Source organism: Pantherophis guttatus, chromosome 15, assembly GCF_059756535.1.
Source record: "Pantherophis guttatus breed Tessera chromosome 15, ASM5975653v1, whole genome shotgun sequence".
NCBI lineage: Eukaryota > Metazoa > Chordata > Lepidosauria > Squamata > Colubridae > Pantherophis > Pantherophis guttatus.
In genome coordinates, this window is record NC_142077.1 from 20,095,927 (window position 1) to 20,113,966 (window position 18,040).

Here is an 18,040-nt window from a genome sequence, read left to right on the forward strand (position 1 = left end):
ACTGCCTGCCTCCAGAAGTTGTGGCTGCTTCATCCCTGGAGGTTTTTCAGAAGAAACTACACAGCCACTTTTTCTGAGATCATTTAGGTTCTCCTGCTTGAGCAGAGGGCTGGACTAGAAGACCTCCAAGGTCCCTTCCAGCTTCTATTCTATTCTATTCTATTCTATTCTATTCTATTCTATTCTATTCTATTCTATTCTATTCTATTCTATTTTATTCTGGAGGCGGAGGCCTCAGACACAGCCGGTCCCCCATTTTCTGGGCTGCTCTCTCATCAGCCCCCAGGAAGATCAAGACCGTTAGGGCAGGACGACCCCTGAGAATTTTATGAGTTGGTACATTCCAACGGCTCTCTGACTACCCAGAATCCCCCTGTCCAAGTGGTTCAGACTGAAGCAGCAGCAAAAACCCTCAGCTAATAAAAAAGTAAACACCGTTGCCATGACTACATCTTCAGGCATCCACCTTGAGATTATCAAAGAGAATAGAATTAGAATTAGAATAGAATAGAAAATGCGGAATAGAATGGAATGGAATGGAATAGAATAGAATAGAATAGAAAAGAAAAGAAAAGAAAAGAAAATACGGACTAGAATAGAATAGAATAGAATAGAATAGAATAGAATAGAATAGAATAGAATAGAATGGAAAATACGGAATGGAATGGAATGGAATGGAATGGAATAGAATAGAATAACAGAGTTGGAAGGAATAGAATGGAATAGAATAGAATAGGAATAATAGAAAAGAAAATGCAGAATAGAATAGAATAGAATAGAATAGAATAGAATAGAATAGAATAGAATAGAATAGAATAGAATAGAATAACAGAGTTGGAAGGAATAGAATGGAATAGAATAGAATAGGAATAATAGAAAAGAAAATACAGACTAGGATAGGACAGGATAACTTTATTGTCACTTTAAATGTACACTAATCAGCATACATTAAAATGGAATTTTGTTGCATAGAGCTCTCAAAGGGCTGCCACCGCCAATATACACTACATAATCATGATGAAATAAATAAATAAATAAATAAATAAATATTATGCATATATCCACATACACACCTATATTATCTGACACAGAGAAACATCACAGTCTCGTTCGGATGTGTACATGTACCTGGTGAGAAAAAGGCATCCTGAGTTTCCCAGGCGGAGGGCATCGGGAGTAAAGCCCCTACAGAATCGGGGAGTCCTGCTGGAAATCCTTGGAAACCCCCTCCCAGAGGGGAGCCGGAGTGGGTGGGTGGGGTCTCCAAGAATGCTTCGATATCGATATCTAATTTATATTGTAAGCCTCCCTGAGTCTCCGGAGAAGGGCAGCACATCAATCGAACAAATAAATATACAACCTCTTTGACAACTTTGGTCATTAAGTGAGTCCGGCTTCTCCCGTTGACTTGGATTGTCAGAGGCTGGCTGGGAAAGCTGGCTGGGAAACCTCTGGACCAAAAAGACTTTGGAATCCGATCTTTCCCTAAATGATGGACCGGACCGGATCTCTCCTTCCCAGCTGCCCCGCCTGCCTCCAATGTCCCACCTCACCAAATAAATCTCCAAGGAAATTAAGTGAAGCGAGTCCGTTTTATGAGAGGAGTGGGCTAGAGGACCCAGGAGGGAAAGGGGGGAAGGAGGGGAGCGGGTGGACTGAGAGGGAGATGAGTGATCCACTTGATCCCTTTAACCTTGGAGAGAGAGATTGAAAGGTCCTCTCTTGGGTCATAATATTACAATATTAGCACTTAGCGGAACATTCTGTGGGCTCCGTTCTCCTGGGAGCCTTGGGGGGCCTCCCCTCCATCTTTCACCCCCCCCATTTCCTCTTTTCCTTCCAGACCTCTCGGGGTCTCTCTGTCAGCGCGTGTGAGGCTCCCTATGGAAAGGTCCACCGTTGCTGGAGGGGGCAGCCTGGCATCTGCCCACAGCTGGATCAGAGATGATGACATCACAGCACGTGTCATAAGACCTTGGCCGGCTGTCCTGCCTCATTCTCAACTGCTACCACTGCAGGGATGGCTGGAAATTTTTTTTATAAATTGAACAAAAGAGTCCAGTGGAGAAATAAAGGTAGGATACAACCAGTGGTGGGATTCAGAAAATTTAACAAATGGTTCTGTGCCCTAATGACCATTTTAAGTATAAAAAACGTTTCTTAAGTCTTATTTTGGGGGAATGTCTTACTTTAGAGCAGGTGGGGGGTGGGGCCTGTGGATAATGAGAAGGAAGGAAGGAAGGAAGGAAGGAAGGAAGGAAGGAAGGAAGGAAGGAAGGAAGGAAGGAAGAAAGAAAGAAAGAAAGAAAGAAAGAAAGAAAGAAAGAAAGAAAGAAAGAAAGAAAGAGGGAGGGAGATTCCGACAGAATCGGGGTTGAAATCAGAAGAGGCTGACCAGGGGTGGGTTCTAATTTTTTTACTACCGGTTCTGTGGGCGTGGCTTATTTTGTGGGTGTGGCTTGATGGTCATGTGACAATTCTTTAGGATTTAGCAGAGGCTTTTAACTGGTAGACCAGTAGCCCAGCCCAGACCCCCTTGGGATCAACCTGCAGCCCCCCCTGCCTCCTCAGGCGGTGGAGCAGGTGGGGGGGAAGCTTTTCAAGAAGTCACAAGGAGGGCTGAGAGCTAAGATTTGGTCCAGAACCGACCCCAACATGAAGGTCTCTTATTTGCTCCTTGTACTCCTTGGCTTTGCATTTTTAACAGGTAATAAATTAAATTTCTGATGACGTAACAATGGCTCATAACTCACCTTTCTAGACAGCTCTTCTCATGTCTAAAAGCAAGAGACTCTTCTCCATCTTTTCTCTGGAGGACCATTTAATCCAGAGCCTTTTAATTCCAGAAGTCCAAGTTTAAAGAATGGACTTCTGGAATTAAAGCTCCATTTTTTAGCTAAAACTTAATTCACACCTGTTAGTTTTGCTTGAGCAGTGTGAACAATTGACAGTGGGATCCTCCAAAGCAGGGGTGGGTTCTAATTTTTTTTTACTACCGGTTCTGTGGGTGTGGCTTACTTTGTGGGCGTGGCTTGGAGGTCATGTGACTGGGTGGGCATGGCTAGCTGGTCATGTGACCAGGTGGCCATGGCTCTGTGTATAGGGACTACTCAGAGGGCTGAAAAAAGTCATTTCTGACAGGTCCTCACACTTTTCACCAGTCTTCTCACTTATGACTGGTCATCATTTATGCCCATTGTAGCATTCTTAATAACCATGTCACTCATTTCACAACTGCTTCTCTTCACCATGGTGACAAGATAGGGCAAAAACGTAAAATGTGAGGACAGTCGTAAGTTCGAGGACTGGTCAAAAGTGTGAGGACCAGTGAAAAATAACTTTTTCAGCCCTCTGAGTAGTCCATATGCACAAAAGGACTACCCAGAGGGCTGAAAAAAGTGATTTCTGACAGGTCCTCGCACTTTTGACCAATCTTCGCACTTATGACCAGTCATCATTTATGCCCATTGTAGCATTCTTAACAACCGTGTCACTCATTTCACAACTGCTTCTCTTCACTATGGTGACAAGATAGGGCAAAAACATAACATGTAAGGACAGTTGTAAGTTCGAGGACTGGTCAAAAGTGCAAGGACCAGTCAAAAATAACTTTTTCAGCCCTCTGATTAGTCCATATGCACAAAAGAATACAGCAATAGAGAGGGATGAAGGAAGGAGAAGAGAGAGGGATGAAGGAAGGATTGCTGTACAATAAAAAAGATGAAATGGAAGAAAGGCAACCCCAAACAAATATAAAGATATTAAGATAAAGAATGAATTGTTAAACTTTAAAGAATAAAAGAGAACAAATATGAATAAATAGCAATAATTAGAAACACACATACAAACATACAATGTATTTTCTTTGAACAGAGTATTTGGCCGGTTCACAAATTTAAACAGTGTTTAGTCATTTCAATTAAATTTACAATTTCTATATTTCCTTTTTGCCATATTTATTCCTCATCTATTTTTTAAAAAACCAATATTACCCTTCATCCTCATCTCTAATCTTAACCAAATTCAATTTTTCCCTTCTATTCTATATTATACCCCTTCCCATTGTCATCTATTTTTATCTCCATCCTCACATTGGTTAATTATGTAATATTACATTGGATAGACAGAATATTCCTATAGTCACAGAGGAACAAAGAGAACGGTTGAACCAATTAATAACAGAGGAGGAGATCCTCTCAGCAATTAAACAGTTAAAAACTGGCAAGGCTCCTGGAACGGATGGATTAACAGCTGTGTATTATAAATATTTACAATTGGAGATGGTTGTACCTCTTAAAGAATTATTTAATAGAATTCAGTTGGGTGAAGGGGCACCACCTTCATGGAAAACAGCTGTTATTTCGTTAATTCCAAAAGAAGATCAAGATTTGACATATCCCAAGAACTATAGACCCATATCATTATTGAATACAGATTATAAAATATTTGCTAAGATATTGGCAAATAGTTTAATGTTAGTAATGCAAAAAATGATTCATGCTGACCAAACTGGTTTTATACAAGGTAGACAAATGAAAAATAATGTAAGACAAATTGTTGACATATTGGAATATTTGGAAAGGAATAACCAAATCCCTGCGGTGCTTATATTTTTGGATGCGGAAAAAGCTTTTGATCGATTGGATTGGCAATTTTTATTGAGAGTGGTTAAGAGGATGCAATTTGGGAATTGCTTTATGCAGTCCATAAAAGCAATATATCAGGAAGAGACAGCTCAGATAATTGTTAATGGCAGTTTGACAGAAACTTTCAAAATTGAAAAAGGTACGAGGCAGGGATGCCCTTTATCGCCATTATTATTTATATTAACTTCAGAGTTGTTGTTAAACAAAATACGTAACATAGATGAGATAGAGGGAATTAAAGTTAGAGACTATGAATATAAGGTACGGGCATTTGCAGATGATTTGGTTATGACCTTCACTCATCCAGTGGAATCAGCAAAGGTTTTGATGGATATAATGAAACAGTATGGTCAAGTCTCTGGGTTTAAGATAAACATTGGAAAGACAAAGATGATAGTTAAAAATATGACAACAAATCAAAAAGAGGAGTTACAAAGGGTAACGGGATGTGAAATAGTCAAAAAAGTTAAATACCTAGGAGTTTATATTGCATCTTCTAATGGTAAATTGTATAAGTATAATTATGAATTGATATGGCATAAAATACAAGCTGAAATGGATAAATGGAAAAAATTACAACTGTCCTTGTTAGGTAGAATAGCAGCTATAAAAATGAATGTTTTACCTAGGTTTTTATTCCTCTTTCAAATGATACCAATACTAAAAAAGGATGCCAACCTGGAAGAATGGCAGAAAGGTATTAATAAATTTGTATGGCAAGGTAAGAAACCAAGGATAAAATTGAAAATAATGCAGGATACACGAGAAAGAGGAGGATTGAAAATGCCAAATTTAAAACTGTATTATGAAGCAGCTGTTTTATCAGCAATTAGTGATTGGATTAATTTAACAAATGGAAGGATATTGAATATTGAAGGACATGATTTGGTTTATGGTTGGCATGCTTATTTAGTGTATGAAAAAAGGGTGGATAGAGCATTTAAGAGTCATATACTGAGAAATGCCTTATTGCGGGTCTGGAAGAAATATCAATATAAGTTAAATGAAAAGATACCTATATGGACAGCACCCAGGCACGCAATAGAGAACACGAGCATAGAAAGTAGACATGATGTAATTATATATATAGATATTCTCAATATGCAGGGAGGTATATTAAAATTAAAACCTGTGAATGTGTTGAAAGAGGAGAAAATAATTCAAACTTGGTTTCAATATGTACAAGCCAGATGGAGAAAAGACCAGAAAATTTGTTTTATACAAAGTGATGAAAATTTAATTAAACAAATTAGAGACTAAAGTCCAATGCATATAAAAAGATTGTATAATATATTGATAGAGATGGACTCAGAAACAGAGTTAGTTAAGGACTGTATGATAAAATGGGCGCAGAATTTTGAACAGCCAATAATGGTGATGGAAACTTGGGAAAAAATATGGGTGACAAATGTGAAATTTACTAAAGCGCAAAATTTAAGGGAGAACTTTTATAAAATGTTTTATAGATGGCATCTAGATCCAAAAAAGTTATCTCGTATGTATCCGAATGTACAACCAAAATGTTGGAGATGTTATTGTGAGGATGCCACTTATTTCCATATTTGGTGGACATGTAAAAAGGTTAAAGCGTTTTGGATAAAAATTTGGTGGATTTTACAAAATATTCTTAAAAAGAGGTTGAAATTTACGCCACAGCTGTTTCTGCTGGATATAGTTATGGTTCCGTGAGTCATATCGTTACCGCTACCGGCTTGGCGGAACTGGGCCCAACCAGGAGGAACCCACCACCGCTGCAGATCCTCTCCACCTCTTCCTGGATTAGCGGAGGGCTTCCTGTCACTTCCCATCGGATTGGGGGGTTTCTGTGACCCCCAAGTCATCCCTGGCTGTGGGGTGCACCTCCCCTCTTCTCATCCAGTGCCACCCAATCCCCAAATTCTTCCTCCAGCAGAAATCTTCCTCTGGGAAAGGAGGAGCATCCATCCCGGCCAGATGCTTCCAGGCCCAGAAGAGGAAGGAGGGGTCTGAATTGGGGGTGGAAACGTTGATCTCAACTTGGAGGTGGGAAGGGCCAGAACCAGCAGCAGCACCAATGGGAATTCTCCCTGCTTGAGCGTCATCGGTCTCCGGGCAGAGTCCTTGGGGGCTTCACCTGAAGGAGGAGAGCCAGTTCTTTAGAGAGAGAGAAGCGGAGAAAGTGGGAGGGGGGATCTTGGCCTGAAGAACCGAGCGGAACTCTCTCCTGCATTGGGTGAAGTCAAGGGAAACTCTGCCCGGAGACTGATGATGCTAAAGGAGGGAGAATTCCCATTGGTCCCCCTGTTCTTTCTGGACACTCCCAATTTCGAAGTTTGAGGCAGCCCCATTCTGGGCTAGGCAGCCTTTCTGCGATCCCTTCGCTTTGCGGAGAGAGGGAACTGGTGGGAAATTCCACTGCCTGAGCCAAAAGGGTCTACGGCAGGGGTGAAATGCTCCCGGTTTGGACCGGATCACCCGATCCGGTAGCGATGGAGGCGAGTGGTTCGGAGAACCGGTAGCAAAAATCCCTGCCCACCCCACATGCCCAACTGAACCATGCGATCCTCAGAGGCTTCTTTTCTTTTAAATGCCTCTGACGATCCAAGCTGAGTTGCCTGACTGTCAGAGGCATTTAAAAGAAAAAAAGCCTCTGACGATCAGGTAACTCAGCTGGGATCATCAGAGCCTTTTGAAAGGATTTTTTACAACCACTTCGCCGAAGAGGTTGTAGAAAAAATGGTTTTAAAAGTTTTTTAAAAATCGCCACACCCACCCAATCACATTACCCCACCACCACCAAGCCACGCCCACAGAACCGGTAGTAACAAATTTTAGATTTCACCCCTGGTCTACGGGATCTTGAGACAGATCGTTTTCTCAGGGGTTGGGGGGGACCCTCAGGAGGGGAAGGGCCAGGCGGGGCCAGGCGAGGGAGGCCAGGAGGCGGGGCCAGGTCGAGGCAATGTCAATAAGTTTCTGTTTTTAAAGCAGGCTATTTGTTTTCCAGTGGTTCCAGAGGAGCAGCCCGTCCTATGGAAACGGGGACCGACGGAGGTATATCATATTTATTTCTTTAATTGTTTCTCAACACGTACCCAATGGGACCCAAACTCTGGAAGTCAAAATGGCTCTTTTGGGTGAGGGGGCCTGGATTAACCGGGCTTGAGTGTTTTTCCTGGGCTCAGGCCCACCGTCCTCATGGCCTCCGTTGCTTTTCAGCAGACGAATTCACGGGCCGGCAACCTGCCCCCTATCAAGGAAGGTCCTCCCCCTCAGCGGTCCTTTACCACCCGCCCCCCCAAGGTAAGCAGTCTAAATCTTCTGGGGCAGGGGTGGGTTCTAATTTTTTTTACTCCCGGTTCTGTGGGTGTGGCTCATTTTGTGGGTGTGGCTTGGTGGGGGGTTAATGTGACTGGGTGGGCGTGGCCACCTTTTTTTTTTTTAAGCATTTTTTCTACAACCTTAAGAGGTTGCAGAAAAAAAATGCTTTGAAAAGCCTCTGACGATCAGGCAACTCAGCTGGGATCGCCAGAGGCTTTTAAAGGCATTTTTTCCCCTACAACCTCTTCGGCTGAAGAGCTTGTAGGAAAAATGCTTTTCAAAGCCTCTGACGATATATATATTTCACGGCTGTTATTTTAACTTTTCCAGACTCCTGCAACATCTGGGGGGCGACCGCTGAGGAATCCGAGGGAGAAGAGTGGCACGTAAGTCTACATTTTACCTAAAGAATATAAAATATAACATTTATTTTTTAAAGGAATCCTTTGTTGAAACACCTTTGGATTTTATGAGAGCATCTAGTCTTTTGGCCTTAGAGCCGATCTTGCCATGGAAATCTTTGCCCACTCTTCCTTCAAAAGGGCTCCAAAATTGGAACATTGGGCGCTATCTAACAAAATGAAATTCAAGGGTGAAAAAAGTGAGGTTCTACATTTAGCCAAGAAAAACAAACTGCACAGGGACAGTATATGGGGCACCTCGCTCAACAGGAGTAACTCTCAGAGGGATCTTGGAGTCCTAGTGGACAACCGTTTAAACAGGAGCCAGGCGTGTGCAGCAGCTGCCAAAAAAGCCAACCCAGTTCCAGGCTGCATCAATCAAGACCACGTGAAGTGTTGATGCCACTTTTTAAGGCCTTGGTAAGGCCACACTTGGAATATGGCATCCAGTTTTGGTCGCCACGATGTAAAAAGGATGTGGAGACTCTAGAAAGAGTGCAGAGAAGAGCAACGAAGACGATGAGGGGACTGGAGGCTAAAACATAATGGATTTTTCACGTATTTAACGACTACTATTTAACATCAGTTTTTTCCCTTCAAAGATTTCAGTTTGTTTTTTGACTTGAATTGTACATCTTATATGTTATGTTAAAGGAGGAAGTACTCTGAAGGGATTTATCTTGGTCTGATTTTTTCTTTTACATTTCCAAAACCTGGCCTTTTAATAGGGGTGTGTAGACTTTTTACTTAAGATTACTTAAGTAAAAACTTAAGTAATACAATTCTTAAAAACAACTCTTATCAACACATTAAACCTTAATATTTAAGTCACTAACCAAATCCCTTAAGACTACCCTGGAGGTGCATCTAAAGTCCCTCAAACTGTACCCATTGGCCATTTTTACGGAGCCTTTCTAAAAGACCCAATAAATGGTGAGAGGATTGTTGGTAGAAATAGCAAGACTGAATTTATACACCGACACAAACATAAAGGTATTTTTAATATTTTTCAATGGAAGAAAATGTTTGATGAGTCAAGTAAAAAACTTAAGGGTCTAATTTCTCTCTGGTTTTCCTATTTACAGCAACAGAAAGCAGAAGTCGTTCTCCCTGACTGAGGAGCTCCTGAGTAAAAACGCCCAGCTTTCGGAGAAGAACGAAGAACTCTGCAGGGAGGTGGAGGAGAAACTGCGGAGGTGAGAAACCCTGACTCTCTCTTCCAGGATTTCCTCTTCAATTCTCCTTAGCTCCCTACCCTGGACACACATTACACAACGTTCTGCGTTGAATTACGTTGCCTGGATGGGTAGGAGACATCATGAATCTCTTGACGGGGACTTTTCCTGGCCAAATCCTCTGAATTTAGGAGGTCCCTGCTTTGATCTTCTCTCTGCTGCTCACTGACCTCTGTTCTCGGCTCCCCCTCGGCTCTCCCCAGTTCAGTCTTCTCCCCCTTCTGTCCCCATTAGAAAGTTTGGAAATTGTTTTGAATTTTCTGGTATGAAAGCCAAAAAAGGGGGGGAAAGGTTTTAAGATTTGAAGATTCCTTTATGGCAAAACTCAAGTAATTAAAAAGTAAGGCTGGGTAAAACAAAGGAAGTGCCAGGCGTTTTAGTTAGTTTTCATTTTAAAAGGGTTTGATGATTCAAGGGAAGACCTGAGGGGGCTCATTTCCCTCTTGTCTTCCTATTTTACAGAATCCAGATGTTGGAACTCCGAAACCTCCATCTCCACTGCAGGGTTCTGACGGAAGCTGGAGCGAAGCAGGAGCTCCTCAGGGAGAACGAAGAGCTGCGGGAACAACTGGAGAGGTAAGAAATACCGTGTTTCCCCGAAAATACGACCTTCCCCGCAAGCAGTTGTTGTTGTGGCTAAGCTAGTAAGTAAGAATCTTTGGCTGCTTCTCCGCATTGACCTCTCCACGTCTCCTTCTTCCAGAGAGAAACAACGGAGGGAGCGTTTCCTGGGAGAGAGAGAACGGCGGGAATCCCAGTAAGACCCGGGAGGAGATCTCGCAGGATCAAAAGAGATCTGAGGCAGCCTCCAAGGACCTCTAAGACCTTCAAGTAGCTCCTCCTCCTATTCCTCCTCCTCCCCTCCCCCTCCGGGACCCATTCTCTGTCTCCACCACATCCTGGCAACACCAAAAAGCCTCTGAGAACCAGGCAAAAAGTGCACCCTATTTTTTCCATGACTTTTGGAGGTTCTGTACAGGATCATGGACCCAACTTCCAGAGGGTTTGTAGGCCCTAAGAGACCCTCCCTCATTCTTCTGCTGCTGGATAACTTGTAAGAAGGTGCAAAGAAGAAAGAACTGAAGGACTGAAGAGGAAATGCTTTTGTAAAGTCGATTTGATCCTTTGAAATTTATTTTGTAATGTAAATAGAGATCTGGATTTGGAATACCCTTCAAGATATTTTTTTAATTCCTTCAATTCTGCTATTGGTTCCTGCTTTTTAATATGCCTCAGTGTTGATTTTAATTCTAAGAGATTTGAGGGTTTTTTAGTTGTTAATTCTTGGGGGCATAAACTGTCAGTATTTTAATTTTTCTTGTTCTCTTTAATGCTTTTGGCCTGTGACCGTAATAAATGTTGAGTTGAGTTGAATTGAATTGAATTGAATGGCTCTTTAGACCTGATTCCTTCAGGATCCTTCATTAGTCCTGGAAAGTCTTGAATGACCAGACTGTCCAACAGTGGTTCCTGTCTGCACTCTCGTCTGACCACTTGACAAGTCTGCAGCAGAAGAAAGACCCCAAAGCAATGGGATTGTTGTCATGGAAGGACAGGCCTGTTTTGACCCTTCCCCCTCCCCACTCTGGACCCCCCTCCCCAGCCAGGACATCTACACCAGTGAAAAGCAGCTCTTGGATTCCATGGAGAAGATACGGTTGGGTCTATCACTCCCCACTCCGTCTGCCAAAGAAAGAAACACACACAGGGACCTGTGGGGCTTTGTAGGGTCCCACTAATGTGGACATCTGGATGGAGATGTCCATCCTGTCAGCTGCATCCAGAGGAGCCAAAGGGAGTGGTCCTTCCTCCCACAACCGTCCCTGGGAACAGGGGCTCCTCCAGTAGAGAGCACGTCCAGCAAGGCCTCTGAAGGGCCAAGTGGATTCTGATAGTTGTCAGGGAGGTTGTGGCCAAGTGTGAGATTGTGCAGGAGCTGGGGATCCTTACTGACCATTTGTACAGCAAATATACACCATAGTATATTAAAGTCACTGATAGAGAAACTCTTTTACACAAAATGCTCATGTTATTCTTATATCATCATGAATAGAAGCAAGAAAATCCTTTTTTTTTTCAATTTAATCCTCTTTGTCTCCACCAGCCGACTGAGTCTCAAGCCAACCCAGATCCAAAACCAGAGGCAAATGGTGGTTACTCATCACCTTGACATTGAATGAGAGCGGAGAAGGTGGGATGGAGATAGTTCTCCACCAGAGTTAAGAGTCACAAACAAACCATTATTTGTAGAAAGACTAATTTCTATCTGGCCGCTAAAGGGGATTCAAAATAATTCAATCCTTAAAATAGAACTATCATAAAAGGAAGAAGATTTTTTTAATGTGAGAAACATTTACCAATTCTAAAAAAAACCTCATTTGTTTCTATAGGGATCAGGAATTGTGTATCAATCAGCAGCTACAAAAATATGGGGCTGGGCTGTGCAGGGGCCACTACAACCGTTTCAATCTCTACTTTAAACAAAAGTTAGCATTCAAGTGATGAACTCAAGTTTGGATGGAGAGAGGGAAATAATCTGGAGTTCTTACGATTTTTATTCCATCCCATCTTTGAATTCCAGCAACTTCCACAAAATAAGAGAAAAAGAGAGAAGCTTTGGAAATCCAGGCCATTCAGGAAATTAGACAGGTCCTTTAATACAGGAGGAAGTGAAATAAAAAGGAAAGAAGGAAAGTGTTAGGAATGCAAAGAGAGGAAAGGAAACTCCAGCACAGGGAATGACTCAGGAATGAAACTGGCAAGGAGGAGCCTGATTGGAAGTCCTTGTTGTATGCGATCTTCTTGTCCAACTGAGGATTCTCCCCATGAGATGGTCTCCTGGCCTGGAAGAGCTTCCCCTTCAGCCTCTCCCATCTCGGAAGGCCCAGGAGAAGCTCCGGGTATTTGGGAGGCCATTGCCTGTAGACGATGAGATCTCCCTGGACCAAATTATCTCCCTCTGACAGCCGAAGCTCTTTTCCATATATATATATTTATTTACTTATTTATTTATTTAATTTTTATACCGCCCTTCTCCCGAAGGACTCAGGGTGGTGAACAATCAAAACAACATACATATAAAATGTGAATATAAGATGATTAAGCCAATTTGGTTCATCGGTTAAGAATCTTCAGCATAAAGATTTAGAACAATTAAAAGAGATTTATGCCAGCCCGGCTTGGGGAAATAGAAAGGTCTTAAGTGCAACGACGGAAAGTACGAAGGTCTGGGATCATTCGTATCCCTGGGGGTAACCTGTTCCAAAGGGTAGGTGCCCCCACAGAAAAGGCTCTTTCTCTGGGAACCACCAGTCGACATTGCTTTAGTGACAGCACCCTGAGGAGGCCCACCCTGTGGGAGCGTGTTGGTATATATATTGGCGACGTTTCGACGAAGTCTCATTCGTCATCTTCAGGCTGCTGTTTTCGGCTTCGTGCCTCCAGGAGCCTCCATTGCTCCTGGAGGCACGAAGCCGAAAACACCAGCCTGAAGATGACGAATGAGACTTTGTCGAGACGTCGCCAAGACACTTCCAATTTTACGCAGGATAAAACCCGAATAACCAAAGACCTACATACAAATACCCCCATGGCTGGGGTGAGATTTTTATTTCACAAATAGGAAAGCTTACACATTTTTTTATCGAAATAAAGAAAAATTCTAAATTCTGCATCCTTTCAACCTGTGCAGAAAGTAATGTTAACACTATAACTATTTTAGCTATTCTCTATAACCTGTTTGATGACACTATTTTTTTAAACGTCCAATTTCACTTCATCTTCCGATCTTTCTGCTCTGCCTCTCCAATAGATTTGCTTAAGGCTGACTTTTACAATTCTTTGCTTTTAATTTCTGTACATCTCATGGATCTCACTCTACAGAGCTAAAGAACTTTTTCTACAGAGTTTGATAATTTATCTTTTTTTGGTGTTCACTTTTGATTTTCTTCTTTAAAAGTCTAAGTTTTCCTTTGTTTTTTAAAATATATTTTTAAATATTCCTTCATTTTCTCTGACCCTTCCCTCTTTCTGATTCTGGGCTGCATCTGAACAGAAGAAATCAGATTTCACATTCAAATCCTCCAGTTCTTTAAAAAAAACAAACAAACAACATTTTATTAGATTATAGAATAAAATACAAAAAAAAAAAAAACCCAAAGAGGAAGAAATGGGGGGAAAGGGGGAAAGAGAAGTGGGAGGAGGGAGAAAAGAAAAAAAAGCGCTGACTTCAGACTTCCTACGTTGCAGTAAAATAAAGCATTAAAATCGAATCTCAACTTTTTACTTTTCCATAATAATCTAAATGGTTTTGTAAAAGAAAGCAGATTTCGCAATCAAATCCTCCAGTTCTCAGGGACGAAAAAAGTCCTGCCTCTCTTTCTCTCTATTGGCTGCTTCTATTCCTGGCCCACCCCCTTTGTCATGACAATGATGTAGCCAATCAAAGAGGGGGAAGAGCTGGTTGCCTGGGAGCTTCCCTGCCCTCAGCCTGATGGAGAAGAGGCTGAAGAAGTCTAGCCAAAGGGGGGGGGTGTCAGATAAAGAGCAAAATTCAGACCTTTGAGGGGGATGAGAAGGAGGCAAAACCTCCCAGAATTGCAGAGGGAGGGGGGCTTAAGCCCCTTCCCCAGAAAAGGCTGCAATGAAGAGGGTCTCCTTAGCTGGGGGCTCTGGAAGGTCTGGAGGGGCCATGGGGGACCCCCATCTTCCTCAGAATCATGGAGGGTCCCTCACCCTCTATGGTGAGGCCGACCCCCTTTTCCTCCTGGGCAACCCCAGATCCCCGTTGGAAGACCCAGCCCTGCATGGCTTCTCCCCCACAGGAACCTCAGCTTCCTCCTCCCAAGAGGGGCTCCCCACTCAGCCGGGCAGAGTCCTGTCTGGCATCCCTGCAAGAGCCCCCTTGCCTGGCCTCTGCATGGGAAAGGGTGGCAGGGGAACATGGGACATGGGCTTCCGCATTCCCTGGTCTCAGAGAATGGAAGTTTGAAGGGGATTTTGCATAACAGCTTTCCATCTGCAACACGAGGGTCCTGAGCTCCCTTCCCCTCCTTCCCTCCCTCCCCTCCCCACATGGGCTGAGAGGCAGTCTTGATTTCTCTATCTCTTTTCACTCTTATTTTCTAACTTCTCTTTCTCTCTCCCTCTCCCCCCCCCCTCTGTGGATGTGATTTTTTTAACTCCGCAAAGTTCAAAAAACTAGTTTTTCATTAAAGTTTATTTTGTTCTTGGAGTCTGGCCACACTATTGCATCAGTCCTTTTGTGGGTGCCCTTGAGCATTAGCTTTCAAAATAAAGTAAATTTTGGCTCCAACTCAGCTGGCAGCTATTTCAGATCTGTGGCAGGCTCCGGCATTAACTGGCCCCTGGAGTTTTGTCTTTCATCACTATGCAAAAAAGTATCATATTTATTTGTTATTTCAGCCACAGGTGTCATGTATTCCCTGCATGGAGCTCCCAAAACTCTAAATTCTAGATAATGGATTTAATTCCATCTCTGCTCCTGTTATTTTGAATCACATGGGGATTATTTCCCTTTCATTTCCCTCCAGAGAATTTCCCAACAATCTTTGACTGCAAGAACTAGTTGAATTATCCAGGGATCCCTCTTGACAAGTACAATTATGATAATAGTTTCAGCTCTGCTGTTTGGCCGAATCCTTCAGGGGAGACTTTGGGCAGAGAAATATGGAGGTTTGGGACAGGCAGAGTCTGTGCTCTTGAATGTACATCTCTCTCCTTTCCAGGTGAAGCTGAGTGTTTCTCTGTGTTGAGAAAAAGCAACTGGATCATGTTCCACTTTGTGAGAGTCCTTTGAATTCTTCCAATTCTTCTTTAGAAACAGGAAAGGGATCCATTGATTCACGCCATGAATTATGGACCTCCTGCTTCTGCCTCTGATGCTGCTTTTGTCCCATCCAGTCTCTGGGAAGCTGAGAATGAAATGCCCGCTGAGTTTGGAGAACCAGGATGGAAAACAACCACAGAGCTTTTACAGCCCAGGAGACCATCTCATTGGTATAGTCATCAGTGGAGAGGAAAGATTGCATACAAAGTTACTTTTCAATGTGGCTCCTTCTCTTCAGTTTGTTTTCGATGATCCGTAAGTCATTCAGGGTGATGGAGTTGCAGTCCCTCCATTCTAACACTCAACTTCTTTTCTGTTTTTTATTTTTCATTTCTTCCTATATTGGGGAATATGTCTAATTTCCTGAATGATTTTGATTTCCATGGCTTCTCTCTTTGGTCTGATTTTGTGAAAGCGACTCAAAAAGGGGTCTGAAAAAAAGCTGAAAGGCCTGCAGATTATTTTCCTCCATCAGTTCAATCCTTAATTTATGACTTGAATAATGAATTTTATTTAAAGTAGTGGTGGAATCAGTTGTAGTTGCCGTACCTCAGCCAATTCCCATATTTGTGTAACTGATCATTGCTTTTGGATCAATGTTGGCTTAAGGCTCAGTAGGCTTGTGGAGGATTATATATATAATATATAACAAAAGTATTTGTTGTGGCTGTTGATTATAATAACTTTTTTTTCAATAGGACTTTTTACCTATTTTTCTATTGCTTAATATTAATTTTCAACATTCAACTGGCCAACAAGAATTCCCATCTCTTGCACAATCTCACACTTGGCTACAACATCCATAACAACTATATTAGCACTTTCCGCACTTCAGATGTCTTGCTGGACATGCTCTCCACTGGAGAAGCCAATGTCCCCAACTACGGCTGTGGAAGGAAGGAGAACCTCCTGGCTCTTCTTGATGCAGCTGACAGGGAGATCTCCATCCAGATGTCAACATTAGGAGGCACCTACAAAGTCCCACAGGTTTGTGTGTATTTTTCTCCCTCTGGTAAAGTGAGGGGTAGGTGGTGGTGGGTGAGCAATAGATGCAATCATGTCTTCACCCTAGAATTCAAGAGCTGCTTTTCTCCATATTAGCAAAAAATTCAATATTTTACCCCATTATGTGTATGTTGAGATTCATCATAAAAGGCCTGAAATGCAAGCAAAACATTCCCTGGAGAAGACATTCTAACAACTATTTAACTGATCAAAAAAATATCCCTGGTTGTTGGGGCCTCTATTGGCATCTTCATTTTCACAGATAAATAATGCCTACTGTATCCAGTCAGATTGAAGTTGGCAATAGTAGCATTTTATCTGTCTAGAATGTGGAATAAAAAGGACTCTAGCAACTATAGACTAAATAGACTAGTAGATATTGGGGCTAAAATTCATGCCATGACCCTCTTAGATAAACCTGAGAAAAATGTATTCCTTGCAGAAGAACCAGAATGTTTTAGGTAGAATTAAAAGCTATATAGATTTTATAAGAAATAAGGCATAAGTTAATAATCTAATATTGGCAACAAATTTGTCTTGAAATATCTCATCTATATCAGTGAGGTAAAACAAGGTTTGCTGCTTTCTAGATGCAGCATTTGACTCAATAAACAGAGGAATATGATGGAGAAAATTGATTGCCTTCAAAATGGAGCTCAGCCTGTTGGCCCTGATCCCAGCCCTTGTTTGAGAGGGAGGTTTGGGCTCAATGGAGCCATGAGAAGAAGGATCTATGCTTACCAAGGGGGAAGGGAAAGATGCATATTTGAACCCTTGTTCTTCAGTCGAGATATGAATGACTTACTAGGACTAATGCAGGGTCAAAAAACAGATCATAAATAAAGGTTATTTCATTCTTTGACAAAAATGACTAAATTAGTGGACCAATGAAATGCAGTGCATGTAGTATACAGTGCTTGGATTTCAGAAAGGCTTTGACAGAGAAACCACAACCTATTTCTTGGGAAGCTGAAAATATGTGGGATAGACAGCATCACCCCCCAGATGGAGTCAGTCTGTGGCAGCAGCCAAAAAAGTCAATTCAGTCCTAGGTTGCATTAACAGAGGGATAAAATCAAGATCATATGAATTATTGATACTGCTTTTTAATGCCTTGGCAAGACCAGACTTGGAATTGTGCATCCAGTTTTAGTCTCCATATTATAAAAAAAAGATGTAGAGACTCTGGAAAGAGTGCAGAAAAGAGGAACTAAGATGATTATGGGCCTGGACACTAAAACATATGAGGAACAGTTGCAGGAATTGGGTATATCTAGTCTAGTGAAAAGGATTGGGGTGAAATAATAGCAATGTACCAAAATTTGAGGGGCTACCACAAAGAAGAAGAGGTCAACCAATTTTTCAAAGAACTAGAAGACAAGACAAGAAACAATGGGTGGAAACTAATGAAGGAGAGAAACAACCTAGAACTAAGGAGAAATTTCCTCATGATGAGGAATGGAAGGTCTACCCTTCAGAAGTTGTAGGTGGTCCATCACTGGAGGCTTTGAAGAAGAGACTGGACAGCCTCTTGTCTGGAATAGTATAGATAGATACAGATTAACAGAGTTGGAAGGGACCTTGTAGGTCATCTAGTCCAAGCAG

The 18,040-nt window shown here is 42.1% G+C and overlaps 1 protein-coding gene across 1 annotated transcript; it reads left to right on the forward strand.

Annotated features, from left to right (window-relative positions):
* The first annotated feature begins 4,896 nt into the window (after nucleotides 1-4,896).
* On the forward strand, nucleotides 4,897-10,956 carry LOC148112064 (uncharacterized). The gene is made up of 7 exons (XM_087878860.1): nucleotides 4,897-4,907; nucleotides 7,490-7,679; nucleotides 7,845-7,928; nucleotides 8,277-8,332; nucleotides 9,433-9,543; nucleotides 10,045-10,158; nucleotides 10,286-10,956. Exons 1-7 carry the CDS (start codon nucleotides 4,897-4,899, stop codon nucleotides 10,341-10,343), a joined length of 624 nt encoding a protein of 207 aa, XP_087734986.1. The 3' UTR covers nucleotides 10,344-10,956.
* Nucleotides 10,957-18,040: the final 7,084 nt, after the last annotated feature.

Bases quoted from the DNA above. Each gene is read 5' to 3' on its own strand.
- LOC148112064 (XM_087878860.1), top strand. The intron at 7,680-7,844 runs GTATATCATATT...GTTGCTTTTCAG, and splicing joins GGAAACGGGGACCGACGGAG to CAGACGAATTCACGGGCCGG. The intron at 9,544-10,044 runs GTGAGAAACCCT...CCTATTTTACAG, and splicing joins GTGGAGGAGAAACTGCGGAG to AATCCAGATGTTGGAACTCC.